Consider the following 16,148-nt stretch of genomic DNA (forward strand, 5'->3'; position numbering starts at 1 on the left):
TCTGATGTTTGATGTGAACATCAGCTGAAGTTCTTGATGTGTATCTGCATGATTTTATGCATTGTGCTGTTGCCAGCTGATTGGATAATTGTGTAACTGCATAAATGAGCATAAATAAATAAAGTGGACAGTGGGTGTATATTTTTTAAAAATGTCTGTGATTTATTTTGTAGGCAGCATGGTGCATTCCAAAGCATTCCTGCCTCTTTTTCTTAGAGCAACTAGACTTCTGCAGTCAGTATAAGCAGTTGGCATAGGTCTTGCTCCCTTGTGGGTGGATTCCTGTGTTTTGCAGTGGTGGAAACTGTAAATGATACACTGTGGACAGTGTGCTCAGTAGCCACTGATCCGAGGTCATCAGGCTCCAGTGTTTCAGTTGCTGAGGGGAAGTTCACTGCATATTTTCAGATACAATACCAAGTTGCCCCATTTCCTGAAATCATGATCACACCCTGATTGAGAGTACCAGCCTGGCCCATGGTGTATCCTGCATAAATCCTTCCATCTGATGTTGCTGTTTTTGAAACCCAACTTCACAAAATATTGTGGTGGCAAACAAGGGTGTCTTGTCTCTAATCTTTGGACAAGCTACTGCCAATTTCTGTTCCTGCTGCATTAATGCAAAAAAGGAATTTACCTTGTTCTTCCTAAAGGTTGCAGCAGTCGTGTTCACTCCTTGCTGTGAAAAAGCAGGGTCAGAAGAAGGAAATGGCCTGCAAGCTTCACATGTTGCTGTCAGCATTACACTGTGGTTAGAGCAAGGCTCTGTAAGTGCTTGTCAAAGATGCTCTAGTTTAGGCATTGATCTTGTCCATCATCCAGCTCCAGCAGGGGCCCGTTCTTCGTACGTCGCTAACTCAGTTAGCTGGATTTGATTGTTGACGATTTGGCATGATCTTGGATTATTCGGTTCTTCCACGCTCATCCTGAAGTTGTTGTCATAGCAACGGGTCGGTAAGCTTAAACCTGCTCGGGAGCAGGCTTATTTCATGTAAACAGGATTAGATCGCGGCTTTCTAAGCGGAGGTGATACGGGAAGTCTGTTACAGCCATGTCTTGCCCGTTTTTACGAGAGCAACCTGTTGTGGAAGGTGCGAGGATAATTCTCAGAGCTTTTAGAATTAATCGCGTTTTGCGAGACAGACCGGATCCATTAGCACAGCGCCATAGTGCACTTTTTGAAAGATATGGTTTTTCACGTGAGGGTGTCATTTACTTTACTTTATAATTAATTTGTTGGAACCTCATTAAAAGTTCGACTCGTCGGAGTAGGGTTTTAACAACAGCACAAACTGTGTGCATCGCGTTAAGATTGTCTGCGAGTGGCACTTTCCTTTACACTGTTGGAGATGCGGAGAACTGGTATATGTCTACAACACTACACATACACTACATGAACAGTATATGTGGTTAATATTACCATTTTGTAGAATATTCTTGTATTTCACCTTTACTTGTTCCCAAGTTCTAGTGGGTCCCGTGGTGGCTCTAATATAAAAAATTAAAGTAATTATGAAAATTTAAAAAAAGAGTACATAATATATACTGTAATAAGTGATAAAAACATCTAACACCGTCACTATTTATGCATTTAATTTGTCTGCAACTTTTTGCCAACCCTCTCTCCTGGCTTTTGCAGCTTTTGAGGTGCTCCCTGAGGTTTTTATTAAATTGTGGAACTCGCTATAACCCTCCATTAAGAGTTCTTGTTCTGTCGCTGAGAAAAAGTGGGCGTGCTCTTTGGCCATTGTGGGCAACCAATAGCAGCGCTGCTGATCACTGTTTCTACTATCAATACATAGCCCCTTTTAAACCAGCGCATGAACACGCAATGATCTCAGATAACTCAATCCAGCCATACTAATCATCAACAGGCGTGTGCAAAGAACCTAATTAGCCAGATAATAATTAGCTGGATCATATCATCTCGGATGTCTTTTGATCTCGGATGTAATAAGCAACGTACGAAGAACGGGCCCCAGGGCGTGGCATAACAGACAGACTGCCATCTTGCCTTGAAATGCACCAAAAGTTCAGACACACTGAAAAAAAGTTGAAAGTTACACTTGTGTTAACAGTCCAGGCTGGTGGAGGTGGTGTAATGGAGTGGGGAATGTTTTCTTGGGACACTTTGGGCCTGTTAATACCATTTAATAATCGCTTGAATGCCACAGCCTATTTGAGTATTGTTGCTGACCATGTGCATCCCTTCACTGCCACAATTTACCCATCTTCTAATGGCTACTTCCAGCATGATAATGCACCAGGTCACAAAGCAAAAGTCGCCTCAAACTGGTTTCATGAACATGACAATGAGTTCAGTGTTCTTCAGTGGCCTTCCCAGTCACCAGATCTGAATCCAGTAGAACACCTTTGGGATGTGGTAGAACAGGAGATTTGTAGCATGAAAGTGCACCTGAAAAAATCTGCAGGAATTGCCTGATGCAGTCATGTCAACATGGACCAGAATCTCAAAGTAATGTTTCCAATATCTTGTGGAATCCATGCCATGGAGACCCTACACAGTATTAGTATAGTGTTCCTTATAAAGTGCTCAGTGAATGTATATGGTATCCACATAGAGTATAACGTAATGGGATTCTTGCATTACATTCTAGTTAACAACATAAGTAGTAATTTGAGGTATGCATGAGGTATGCATGCATGAGGTATGCATTAAAAGTTTGAAAGGTGAACTATTGGCTTGGTTTTGTTTGTTACTACTAGTACTGTCAGAGCCATGCTGTTATGATAATTAATGCAAAATTCTGATTTGCGAACTGAACCTCGGTGTGGTATGAAGGAGAAAGAGAGAAAGAAAGAAAGAAATCTTAAGTATTCTGTTTGTTTAGCTCCTTTTACAGACATCAGTAATATACACTGCATAATGAGATCATACATAAAATGGATTGTATCACAAAGCATCATCCCAAATACAATTTTATTTTATACTTATCTCTGTAGCAAATAAACAGAGACACAAAACAGTGTACAAAAACAAAAACATCAATAGAAAAGTATGCCTATATCCAAAAATCAATGAAATTCTTGACTGAAATTGCAAAGAAACCTTTTTTTTTTTTTATCAGAGAACAAAGATAGAATAACAAACATACATACAAATGTACATTTTCTTTCTATGTGCATGTCCTTATACAAAAGTGTCAATGCAAATCACTTTATGTACATGGTTATTCTTAAGATGGTCCTTTTAATGACAGATTTTCCTACCCATTCACAATCAGTACTGGGAAGGCACTTTGCAACATACGGTTATATGAAAACATAAGCAGAATACAAATAAAACAATGTTTAAAAAACATTTCCAGTGATACAATGTGCCACTAAAACATAAGAGACGGCATATCAGTATTTTAATCACAGAACCTTCCCAAACGATCACATCAATCTTTCACATAAATACAGGCACCGATTAGAGTGCAGGGGTGGTTAATTCCAGGCAGTGAGGTGAAGCCGAGTTTGACAGAAACAATCAGATGGATTTGTTGGGTCAGTTAGAGGAGTCAAACAATGCTGTCATGAAGGGAGTCCTGGTTAGTTGCATACTTCCTCTCGTCACACTTGAGGACAATAAGGATGAATTTTAAACATAAATTAGAAGGAAATGAATGACTAATATGTATAAATACGACAGAGCTAACATGAAAAATCTTAGACAGTTCCAAGCTAATGCGGGCTGAAAATAACTTTTAAACACGTCTTGCATAACAATAATAAATAAACGGAAAATAGAATCAACTGCTAATTCATACTCGCATGACCTTTGAAACCTTCACTCCAACAAGTAAATACACCAGAGCTCTCATACACACTTAGAAAAACAGGCTTTTCCAAGAGTTCACTGTATAATAAGTTCTTGGCTTCCACAATGTTCTACTTTGAACCTGGTCTGATAGAGGAAATGTTCTGTTGTAGGGCTCTACATAAAACATTTAAAGTTTAAGGTTTTTCCACAGACAACCCTTAAAAGTTCTAATTTTTCCTACGAGTGTAAGCACATAAAGCAGGCCTCTTACAGGCATATCTCTTAAAACACTTTTTTGATATCATAATCACTGCCCAGTCACATTTGCTCAGAGTACTTATTGTTAGTCTAAAGGCTCAAAATTAAATTTAAAAAAAAAAAAGAAGAAAAAAAACAACAGGAATTTAGATCTGACACACTGATGGCGTATTCATGCCACAAAAAAGTTTATATGATCACACACCACTACTGCGTTATAAGAGATACAAATGTGAATTTACTCAAACCAACTGAATACCTAGGCTCTTTGCCTCAAAACATATTTCTCCACTCAAGCTTCTATTCAACCATAATGGCCAAGGGAAGTTAAATACACAGAGCCCCGTTACATAGAATAAACTTAATATTGGCCATATATAAGTATTTATATATACATATATTTCTTACATATGTGAACATTATATACACATCATGAATAGGAATTCTTAAGTTAAGCAGGAATGTTTGGACCCTCATAGAAAAAAGTCCTGATATATTAAAAAACCTTAAAAAGCCCTCTGATTACATTACATTCTCTTAATAAGAGACCGTGATGTGTGCACGCGCACACACGCAGGCACACACGCAGGTGCACACACACACACACACACATACACACACAGAAATTCTTCTTGGCCTCTAAAACGCATAATTCAAAGACAAAATAGCACAGCACAGATCTAAAGTTTACCAACGACTTATAAACCATTTCATAAAGGAGATGGGACACCAAAATCAATAAGTTAATAAAATATACTCTTCATCTCTTGTAATATCTTACAGTCATACCTGAAATTGGTCCCTGTTAAATATTCAAAACTCGTATGTGGTTTGCCTGAATCTATACAATCCATCTTGCAAATATTCATGATTCAGAATGAAATGAAAAGAAAATGGTGTTAACAACCATGAATTTGGGAACAAGATTTAAATTAGTCATCATTATTTAACTTAAAACAATTTCAGAGCCTAGGGCTTCCAGTGATGTCTGTGCCCAGGATTTTGTTACCTGCATCCACACAAAATGATCCGAAGGAGTTCAACTTGGGTTTAATAGGCTCTGTGGGATGATTATTAATACATACTCTGATTTTGAATGCTTGATTGCTTCATGTCAACAAGAATGGAAAACATACTGGCAAATTTGCAAGTCAAAACATTAAATCAACTAACTAAAGGTTGACAGTAAGCAACACAAAAGACAATAGTTTACAATGTCATTGATGATAAAAGGTAGAACTGCAGTTCCCTCAAAGCTGTGGACATCTGGTAAGAGCAAATGTCTCCCTTTCTCCAAGTGTTCACTTGTCCCCTAAGCCTACAGCATTGCCCCCTACCTCAGAGTCCACGAGTGATGAGGCAAAAGCTGACTGGACAATCTGGAAACCAAATGACTCGAGCAGCGACATGTTCTGCTGTGGCGAGAACGGAGAACCCAGATCCCCGAGACTGGCTGATGTCCCACTGGGTTTCTTGTGCACCCGGTGCTGGTGCTTGTTGAGGTAGGATTTAGTGCGGAAGGTCTGGCCACATAAGCCACAAGCAAACTTCTTCTCTATGTCTGTCTTCTGTTTGGAGCCGCATGGCGTGTTTGCTGTGCCGTCAGCCTCGCCGTTAAAGATCAGCGAGGTTACCTCAAGCTCCTTGTCCTCAGCCTTATGCTCCAGTTTGAGCTCCGTTCCATTAGAAAGGTCCCCGAATGCAGCTTCCGACCCCTCAGAATCCTGATGGGGGCATTTTGCAGCATTTTCCTGCCCGTCTGAGGGAAACACAGAGTGAGATGTAGGTGGGAAAACCATGATAAATATGAAGGATGAGGACAGGGAAAGGGAGAAAGGATCTCACATTAGGCAAGATCTGTAGAGCATTTACTAAGAGCAGAAGAATATGCGAACATGAATGATTTAATAAAACAAAAAAGGTGGCAAGAATTTTTGGCCAGCACTAGTAAATAAGCTAAGGTAGGAAAGCGCTAACAATTGCAAATATTAGAAAGCTACTTGCCCATATCTAGTTGATATCTCGCCTTGTTACATTTGTGTCAGTGCATAGTTTGCTTTTGGCCAAGACTGACTGATTTTTGACCTAAAAATAAAGAGATCTAGACAATGGCCAGTTGGCCCATGCTTTTACCAAGACATCATGATGTCATGATGGTGCTTTTTACTACATCAGTCTGTTGTTTCAAATCCATCATGCAATTCTTTCATTTTATTTATGTAAAAGATTACAAAGTTTGGTCATTTGGAATGAAATCAGCTATATTTATAGTATATGATCCACCTCTACTTCTTGAGGCAGGTGTTGTCCTTCAATAAGTGCAGTTCTCTTCTACCAGTGTAGTGCATAGCTAGTGCATTATTCTGTGTTGTGTGTTGGTGCAATGGCATTAGTGTTGGTTTTATAAGCAAAACAGTGACTGAAAATGTTGGGTCTGCCTTAAGAATCAATCTGGACTCTCTGCAGACTGTTTCAGAGGGAAGAATACTCAAACTAGTAGCCATAATGGGCGACTCCCATTCCCTGCCTGCCATATCAGCTAAGCAGAGAAGCAGCTCCAGTGATGTACCTGCACTGCACCTATGAACACCATGTCAGGTCATTCCAAATAAAGACTTTATAATGTCCGTCTCTCTGTCCGCACGTCTGTCTGTGCCTCCATCTGTCTCTCTGTCTCCCTGTCTGTCACTCTTTGTCTGTCTCTCTGTCTGTGTCTCTGTCTCTCTGTCTGTCTGTCTCTCAGCATCAGTCAACGTCTTTGTGTCCGCACATCCATCTGTCTTTGTCCATGCATTCTTCCATCTCCATGTCCACACACCCATCTGTCTCTCTCCACGTGTGTGGCCATTTCTCTCTCCGCATGTCCTTTTGTCTCTGTCCATCTGTCTCCCTGTATGTCCATCTCTGTTTGCCTGTCTGTGTCCGTGTCTGTCTGGTTGTGTGTTTGTAAGAACACCTGTTTCATCTGCTTTTGAAAAGTGCAAGAAACTGGCATTTACTGAGCTGTGAGGCGTAGCAGTTCTCATCCTGTGTTGTGTGAGCATTACTAGGCTCGCCCTACGCCCCTCTCCGGCTGGCCCATACTGACCTGTGAGAGGTGCATGCAAAGGGAGGCCTGGTGCTCCGCCACAGTGCCGCTCCCACAGCTCAGGCTGCACACCAAGGGCAGGAGGGCCTGGTTGAGCGAGAATTGCAGGCCCCGAAAACCCCCGAAAACACCCCTCTGCCTCAGGAAAGGGCATCAGAATCCGACGACTGGTGCAAAGGTCTACACCATCACAGACCGCCCCAATGAGGGAGAGTAGAAGGCCATGAAGGGTACAAACAGAAGGAGAGACAGAGATTCCAGGGTGGACACTTACTGTCAATACAGTCAGACTGACATCAGTTTCACATGGGTTCACGTACAGACCGTGGCTGATTGATGCACCACCTGGGTATCTCTACTGAATGAATCTTTTTTCCTTCGTTACTTGCCAAGCCTGCAGACTTCTTGTTGGAGCTTATCTATAGCTAAAGAAAGTAATTACTGCAGTAATCACTCAATTTGGACGTTTAAACTTTCCTTTCTTATGGATACTACATTGTTTCTATAGAGTAACTCCAGAAAAAAAGACTGTTGTCACAAAAATATACATAATCAGAAAAATACAACCAACTGCATCCTGCTCATGAATTTATAAACAAAAAGAACTTTTACTTAATATATACGACCAATTTTCTTCTACTTGAGCAAAAAAGTCTCTGGAATAAAGCAGTATTAATTTTAACAGCAAATGTTGGCTTAGTTTTAGTCTTTTGACAAAAATTCATAATAATAAATATAGTCATATTTTAGGAATATGGTTACTGGCCATATTAAGTTTTGAGTTAGTCAACTAAAACTGAACTTATGTTTTTATTTTTTTCCACCCTTAAATTTTACCATGGTGTTCAAAAACACAAATATAATTACTTTGTAAGTTTGAATTCTTTGTGGAACACCAGATCATTTCATAAATTTACACTGCAATTACAGCCTTACTAAAGCCTTTCTCCTTCTGCTTTTTTGATGTGCATTAGCTAAATCGAAGTTGCTGAAATACGATCACATGATTATGACTGGGAGCAGATCTTTTAAGGGAGTAGGTCCATTTAATAACATTACTCTAATGAGTGCATTTAGCACACTGACTACACTCCACAGAAATGTATGCAGCATATTAAATGATTAATTTTGTTACTATAGTAAGTGAGTATGCTAGTTTATCTAGCTAGTATGATTAGCCTAACAAGCCGGAAACTACAAAAAAATGCAACACTACTGCTGATGCTACCAAAAAGTAATTAGTACTCTAGCATCCTTCTCCGACAACGAAGCAGTAGCACGCGTTCACAGATCAGAGAAGACAGGCCCATAGTCTTGCAACATTCATCCACAGAAGTGTCTACTGCACATCTTCCTGTGTCTTAATTTAATGACCTTATCCAATTTCACTGTATGACCAAACGTTTGTGGACACCTGACCATCACACCCATTTGTCCTTGAACATCCCATTCCAGATTTAGTCCCCCTTTACTGTTATAATAACCTCCACTCTTCTTGGAAGGCTTTCCACTAGATTTTGGCTGTGGGGATTTTTGATCATTCTGCCACATATGCATTAGTGAGGTCAGGTACTGATGTCGGGTGAGGAGGCTTGGTGTGCTGTCAGTGTTCCAGTTCATCTCAAAGGTGTACAGTGGGGTTGAGGTCACGGTTCTGTGCAGGACACTCGAGTTCGTCCACTCCAACCTTGACAAACCATGTCTTCATGGAGCTCACTTTGTGCACAGGGGCATTGTCATTCTGGAACAGGTTTGGGCCCCTTAGTTCCAGTGAGAGAAATTGTAAAGCTACAGCATACAAAGATATTTTATACGATTGTGCGCTTCCAACTTTGTGGCAACAGTTTAGGGCAGACCCACATATGGGTGTAATGGTCAGGTGTCCACAAACTTTTGGCCATATACAGTATTTAAGTGTGCAAAAATTAAGAGAAAAAAACTTTACTTTTAATTTAGGCAGCTCTGACATTTTTGTCTCATTTTTATTCTTTGAGGAAAATGTTACATTTCGTCATATATTTCTGAGTAGAAGGGTGGATTATTATTTTGTTATCATTTACTTTTAGTCATGGAATAATTTCTGTCTTTTTATTCATCTAAAAAATAAACCTTGAAGTAAAACTACCACCACTGCACATTGGACAACATAGCAAAAATCTAAATAGGAAATTTATTTTAGTAATTAGGGCACAAAGCTTATCACTGATGAAAAAAAAACTGAAGCCATATCTATCCATCCTCTCAACACACCCCAACAACAGGCTGCTAATTTCTATGGCAATAATTCCTTGAAAAAAGGTCCATTGATTCCCAAATACTTTGCACATATTGAACTACAACATGCACTGATTGCCAAGAAACGCTTGTTTAGCCAGCATGTGATGGAAATTACAGTAAGCAACAGACATGATTACTTTGCCATGCTAACTTATACAGCAACAGACAGCCTTCTTTACTAGACAAAGCTGGTAGGGCTGCAAGTGTGATCTTTTTTTTTTTTTTTTTTTTTAATATACTTTGGCCAATCAACCACAGAACACTGCAGCCTTACTTGAATGTGCACATGATACAGCACAAGCGAATTGCAGCGGTACATGTAGAGACATGCAGCAGCCATCATACTGATCAGCCCGATTTTATCAAGAGTTTCACAAAATTACATTTTAAAAGTTAAGCCTATAACACAGACTTTTCATATGCTCCAGCCAGACTTCCAAAGTCTAACGGGAAAACTGAGTGGATTCATCTGAATTGTAGAATGAAATGATCCAAATCATAAGGAAAAAGATTTCATTCCATGTGATGGATTATGAATCAGGCATGAAGGAAAATATCTGACTGCTTTCAACATTAGATTTTTTCCCCCACCTCCAACACCTTAAATGATTTTATCACATTAACTGAATTAAACCGATTCAAAAATCGCTTTAAAAATCAGAACCGCCAAAAAGCCTGATTCAGGTCAAATAGCACCATGTGAGCTTCTCTTTATAACCACATTTCCATCATTCTACTGAAATTAAAGAGCATGCGACTAATTATTCCCATACCTTACAGGCACTGCAACATATAAGAATATGACTGGACTTTCATAAAAAACCTACTCATAATATGAGATAGGAGAATGATGGAAATCAGCTGGACTGATCAATTAGCGTGACAGTATGGGCCGAGTGAGTGAGTGAGTGAGTGAGTGAATGAATGTGTTTACACAAGCAGATGCAGTATTTAGCAGCAGAGTGAACAGACTGAGCGAGCAAGTGGCAGGGACACAGAGGCGTGCTTGCCTTCCACTGCGCATTGGCGTCCTGAGTGGTAGGGGGCGCCGTTGTGCATCTGCGGCCCGTTGTCACGTGGCTCAAGGAACTGGTGAGCTGTGGAGGAAGGGAGCATGGACGAGCCGTGGTGTGTTTTTACATGTACCTTTAGGTAGGACGCAGTGGAAAAACCTGAGACCGTCAAGAGGAGCAAAAAGTAAAACAGAAGGAACAGAAGGAAAAAATAGAACAAGCAGAGTCTTGTTTAACAATGAGATGAGAATCTCCTGTTTTTGTATCATTGTGAAAAAGGCCTTGAATCCAAATCAAAAGACTTTTCAGTCTCAATGGCTCATGTACAGTGGTCTCTAATGAACTGGCAATCCATATAGCAGGTGTCGGCAATTACGTCTGGCAACAGGCCAGGTTTTTTTGTTTTTTTTTTCCCCAGAGCAGCTCATGGTGGGGACATGGTGGAGCTGTCTACGTTTTTATAGTACGTCTGAAACCCACCTTAAATGATAATATTGTTAGACATTTTTCTTCTGCTACAATATGCTACTATGCAAATACTAGGAAAACACTAACAGCAATGACAGACTGGAGTTAGGTACTGTTAGCACAAAGTAACTGCTACTGAGCTAGTTCACATTCATCACAGTAGCCAAGTCTGTCAAAACACACCAAAACAATTTTGTTAATCGACATTAGCTAACCTAGTTAGCAGCCCAGCACAGGATGCAGGTTCTGTGGCTACAGCTAGTGCTTACCACATTATTATCCTCATTATTTGCTTGTCAGACATAACAGGCTCAGGCGTTTAAGTCGGCTTTACACTGTACGATTTTCCATTCACATTTGCTGTCGCAGACAAAAATCACACATCGTAAAAGAATATTTCTGGTCATGAGTTGTGATCTCCAGCCTTAGAAAGCATTATATTACATACACGACACAGCGGCCGATATAGAGCCACTGCAATCAAAGACAGCCGACACCTTCGATCTGGCAGTGTCCGAAATTTTAGCGAAATCTCAGTGTGACCACTGCTATGATGCTTGTCTAAAAGCCACCAATAGGAGGATGCCATAGTATGACACACAACTCACAAAAGAGCTACGCATACAGTAATTGCAATGGTGAAACAAACAGAATAATCCTTATTGCCCTAAGCTCACTTTGAAGAATGTTTTTACTTATGTGACCATATTTTCTGCATGAGCCCAAATCGTGCCGATTGATGACGTAAGCAGAACGTAGTGATTTTCTTTAAAAGCAGCTCTGGAGGATCTTCACTGTATAATCTGACACAGAGAACAGGTTATCTCACAGACTGTTAAAGAATTCAGCCAAGCTTTTAGAGGGAGAATCTGGTACAGTGTGACAAGTAATCTTAAAAGACTGCTGTAAATACACTGTCTAAAGCTGGCTTTAATCCTGTTTCTCCACTTCACAGACTTATTTCATATGCAGCGCATATTCTTGAATCAGCTTTTTCACACAAATACTGATAAAGTAATAATGTTTTAAATAAAGACTGTAAATTTATTGCTGTTTTAACATGAAAAAAAAACAATCAAAAAGGAATTATTAAATTAAGAGCCATTTCTTTAAGGAGCACTTTTAAGGATTCAATACTTTGTATTTTTTTTTTTTAAATGAGAAATATTCATATAGCCTACTTATTCTAAGAAAAAAAAACACCATTAAAACGTTACAACTAACAGCAATCGCCCATTAGCATTTAGTAATCTAAGGATTACCATAAAAAATCTTCTTAAACCATTCAAAACATTAAAAGGTGATCTTAAGTAATAATTCTTATGGTTTAATGCCAAAGAAACTACAAAAAAAAGGCCAAGGAGCATGCGTAGAACTGTACCCTCAAAAGTGCAGGGATTTATGGATATACATGAATATGCAAATTGGAAACACCCTTATGTGCTCCTGCCATCCCAGTGACACACCCCTCCCCCGCTGCCCTCATTATGCTATACTATTACCTATGTATTACAAAATAATATTTTATTATAAAAAATAGAAAGCCACATTGGGAAAAAGCAACGCTGTAAGTGTCGACCTCAGACTGACTCAGAGTAAGATGTCTGTTCACCAACATCACAGATCTACTGACGTAACATTGCATTAGGCTTAGTTATGAACGTGCACATAATGATGTTGCTTTTTAATGTTAATGTCACAGCTAGGTAAATGCTAATATGCAAGCAAACTATTCCATGTCTGTCGCTGGTAAACACAAAACTCTGAGTCTATTTGAATTGTCATATTCTCAGTATTTTTTCAATAGTCAAATCTATCCAAATACATTATAACTTCCTCAATTTTGTTCATTACTTAATTTAGCTAGCTATATACTTAAGCATGCACGTCCTATGGTTAAAAGGTTCCGGTTAGAACCTATCATTCAGATCAGTCCCTAATAAATGTCAAGTCTGACCTTGTTTGGTTGAACCTATTTGAGCCTAATTAATTGATCACTATCTGAGATCATATGTAACTCTCCCTGAATCTTTTTTTTTTTTCCATAGAAGTATTGATAGTGTCTGTTTTAAATGCAAATGTGTGAATTTAGCAATTTATTCATAAATGTGACCCAAAAACAGATCTGTATAATCAAATCTGCCATTCATAATAAATTATCTATTTTAAAATGTTTACTTTACATTAATCATGCTCACTATTGCATTTCAAAATATGTCCAGTAGGTGACAACATAGCATTGTAGTAGGTCTACAAGCAGAAGGTCCTGAAGGAAGCCCCAGATCACAGGTTGTCTTTGTTAAAGCAATTACAGGTTCCTGGAATACATTCAGTATTGTTCAATCAAGCCTTACGTATAAACATTTATATACTGGGAGTTTGTATTGGAGGAAGCTGGTCAGTCATCTAGTTAGCTGAACTTGCCAGCTGTCCTAGACGTGGTTGTTAAGTAGTGATCTGGTTATTCAACTAACAATCCATAAACTGTAAAACACACAAACAAAATAAACGTTATACCATCTACTCCCAGATTACTCCTGACAATCTGTAATCTGCCAAAGCACTTCTGTATAACATATCTCCCGGGCTACTGCTACGAGAACTTTCTGCATTGCGCATCTGCAGAACTGCATATGAAAGACTGTTCCAATGCGTCCAAAGCCGCTTTGCTACTGGCTTTCTATGCTCTGTAAAGTTTTTTGCACCGAAGTTGAACAATACACAAATTGTGTGCTTGAAAATGATCAGAGATCCATTAATCTGCAGTTTGTCTGACACAAAATGTCCATATTTTCCAGTTGGGCAAGTTGGATTTGGCCTGTGGGCTGCTGTTTGCCGACGCCTACCATATAGCATATGGAGTCCTAGGCCTTGAGCTTAGAAAAATGTATGAACATATTTTTTTTCCTCATTGATTTGTAGTTAGTAAAGCAAAATTCAACCAGTCTCTAGCTCTCCTTTAACACTGGCTTTACATATATTTTTTTAAATTGGTCTCAGAAGTGATGCACATTTAAAAAGGCTCAGTGAACATTAATTAACAGAAATTATCTGCAACGTGTGAGTGACACTGAATTAGTTGTCTATATGAGCATTACCTTTATTGCATATGCTGCAGTAGTTATGAGGTCCTTCGCTGTGTTTTTTCAGGTGGTCTGTCATATAAGCAGCCCTTAAGAACTTGCCGCACACTTGGCATGGGATTTTATCCTCGTGGCAGGCCAGGTGAGACCTCAGACGATCTCGTGTTGCAAATGACGCATTACAAATCTGCAAAAACAAGAAGGGAAACCAATGACACGGTGAAAGATTTCTAACTTGGATGATGACTTTGAACAATTACGGAAGATACTGTGCTATAAGGTAACGCCACCTCAACGTATTCATATTGGTAAACTCTGGGAATAGTTCTCCCTCTCTCTCTCCCCCTCACCTGACATTTATGAGGTCTCTCTGTGGTGTGCACCTGCTTGATGTGGCCATTTAGGTGGTCCGGCCTGCAAAGAACATACAGACAGATACATCAATCTCATATCAACCTGTATTGTGCAGCTGAGAGCTGTTTCTCTTTTTTGTTTTTTTGACAGGGGGTGTGGCCCAAAGTCTGATCTGCCAAAATATCAACCATGCATATGAAGTCTTGTGCTCCAGCCCAGTAACTTGGGCTCCAGAAAGCTCACCTGGAGAAGCCTTTTCCGCAGTTCTGGCACACGTACGGTTTGCCCACGGCTCCATCGTGAGAGCGCACATGGTAAGACATCCTGTCTTTGCGCTTGAACCGCAGGCCGCACACAGGACACGCGTATGGCTTCTCCCCGGAGTGAGACAACTTGTGTCGATTGAGGTGATAGACGTCTCGAAACACCTTCCCGCACAGATCACAGCCCACGTGTCGTCTCGTCCTCTCCCGTTTGCGGTTCCCGTCCGTCTGCACGCAGTTCTGAGTCTGAGGAGCCGTTACAGCCATATCCACGGACACTAACTCTCCAGCTGCGCCCACAGCCCCGTGCTGGGCCTCATGGGCTCTCAGCTGCACAGCGTCGCTCAGCACTTTAGCGCAAACGCCGCCAGGAAACGCACCTTCACTGTCGTCAGTCGTACCGTTGTTGTACACGCCGGGCGCTGGCGGATCTTCTTTCTTGGGCCGTCCTCTGGCTCGCTTGGAGGTTGGAGAGGCCTCGCCGTTTACCGGGCTGGTGGTGAAGGCTGAAGGGGGCACAGAGAGGCCGATCGGGTGCGAGCTGCTGTTCACAGGTGGAGGAGCGCTGCTACTGTCGCCGTCGAGGCTGTGTCTGTTAGTAAACACGGCGCCGTTTGGCACGTCAGCGTGCATGGCGTTTGACAGGAAGCTGAGCTCTCCACCGCGGGACGGCGGCACCAGGATCTGCACGTTGGACTGTTTGATCACCTCCTGGCAGATTTCAATGACAGAGCGCATGAGCAGGAACTTGGCGGCCGTCATGAGCTCCGGGAAGCACTCCAAGCGCACCACGATCTTCGACGTGTACGCGAAGTCCAGGATATCTCGGAAAACTTTGGGGCTGATCGTGTGCATCTCGAGCTCTTTCCCCTCGCTGTCGCCCTCGCCCTGACAGCTGAACACCGACTCGAAGTACTCGCTGCACGCCGCCAGCACCGCCTTGTGCGCCGGGAAGCTCTCCTCTCCGACGCGCAGGATCACGTCGCAGAATCTGCCTCCATCTTTCCTCTGGCTGTTGAGGTTGTGGAGCATCTCGGCGCTGTGCTTGCTCACCTGGTACGTATAGGAAGAATTCCACGGCTGTTCTGTTCTCTCCATGCCGCCGTCCATTAACCACAACGACTAGCGCATGTGACGGAGAGGCGAACAAACATGAACAGAGAGAAAAATAATCCCTGCGGTTAAAAAAAAAATAAAAATAAACAAAAACGCTTTCAACAACGACCACCCCTCTTCGTTTTAGCATCTAACATGTTAGCAGGGGAAAAATGGCAGCCCCCCAGCTTCCTGTGAACTTTGACCTTTGTTTTGGAGGGAGGGGGTGTCGCCCGTGCTTTAGTTGATATATTTCGGGAAAACGGATCGCTTATTGATAATGACAGTCAGGCTGAACGCGTCTAAACCGCGCTCACATGTCAGCTGTGTTCACTGATTGCAGTTTTCATGTTCGTGAATTCTGCATATTGTTCATCTTCCTGGTTTCTAACCCCCTCCTCCCCTTTATGAATTCACATCCTTGTTTTCCAGTGAGCCCCCTCCCCCCTCCCCCCTCTTATTCCCCTCCCCCAAATGTAGACG

General features: G+C 41.1%; 1 protein-coding gene across 3 annotated transcripts; it reads right to left on the reverse strand.

The window, feature by feature from the left end:
- Nucleotides 1-3,056: 3,056 nt before the first annotated feature.
- On the reverse strand, nucleotides 3,057-15,862 carry patz1 (POZ/BTB and AT hook containing zinc finger 1). 3 transcript variants are annotated; one of them, XM_053228282.1, is made up of 5 exons: nucleotides 14,551-15,862; nucleotides 14,304-14,367; nucleotides 13,969-14,140; nucleotides 10,400-10,486; nucleotides 3,057-5,783 (listed from the first exon to the last, which is right to left on the reverse strand). In XM_053228282.1, exons 1-5 carry the CDS (start codon nucleotides 15,678-15,680, stop codon nucleotides 5,326-5,328), a joined length of 1,911 nt encoding a protein of 636 aa, XP_053084257.1. In that variant the 5' UTR covers nucleotides 15,681-15,862; the 3' UTR covers nucleotides 3,057-5,325. The 3 variants fall into 3 exon arrangements, with proteins under 3 accessions (XP_053084257.1, XP_026771984.1, XP_026771991.1); XM_026916183.3 differs by having other exon boundaries at nucleotides 10,400-10,561; nucleotides 14,551-15,860; XM_026916190.3 differs by lacking the exon at nucleotides 10,400-10,486 and having other exon boundaries at nucleotides 14,551-15,855.
- Nucleotides 15,863-16,148: the final 286 nt, after the last annotated feature.

Source organism: Pangasianodon hypophthalmus, chromosome 2 (assembly GCF_027358585.1).
Source record: "Pangasianodon hypophthalmus isolate fPanHyp1 chromosome 2, fPanHyp1.pri, whole genome shotgun sequence".
Lineage (NCBI taxonomy): Eukaryota > Metazoa > Chordata > Actinopteri > Siluriformes > Pangasiidae > Pangasianodon > Pangasianodon hypophthalmus.

Excerpts from the sequence above, each read along its gene's own strand:
- patz1 (XM_026916183.3), bottom strand. The coding sequence starts at position 15,680 with ATGGACGGCGGCATGGAGAGAACAGAACAGCCGTGGAATTCTTCCTAT. Across the intron at positions 10,562-13,968 it reads CTGCAGCATATGCAATAAAG|GTTTTTCCACTGCGTCCTAC; the intron begins GTAATGCTCATA and ends TGACGGTCTCAG. Across the intron at positions 5,784-10,399 it reads ACGCCAATGCGCAGTGGAAG|ACGGGCAGGAAAATGCTGCA; the intron begins GCAAGCACGCCT and ends TGTTTCCCTCAG.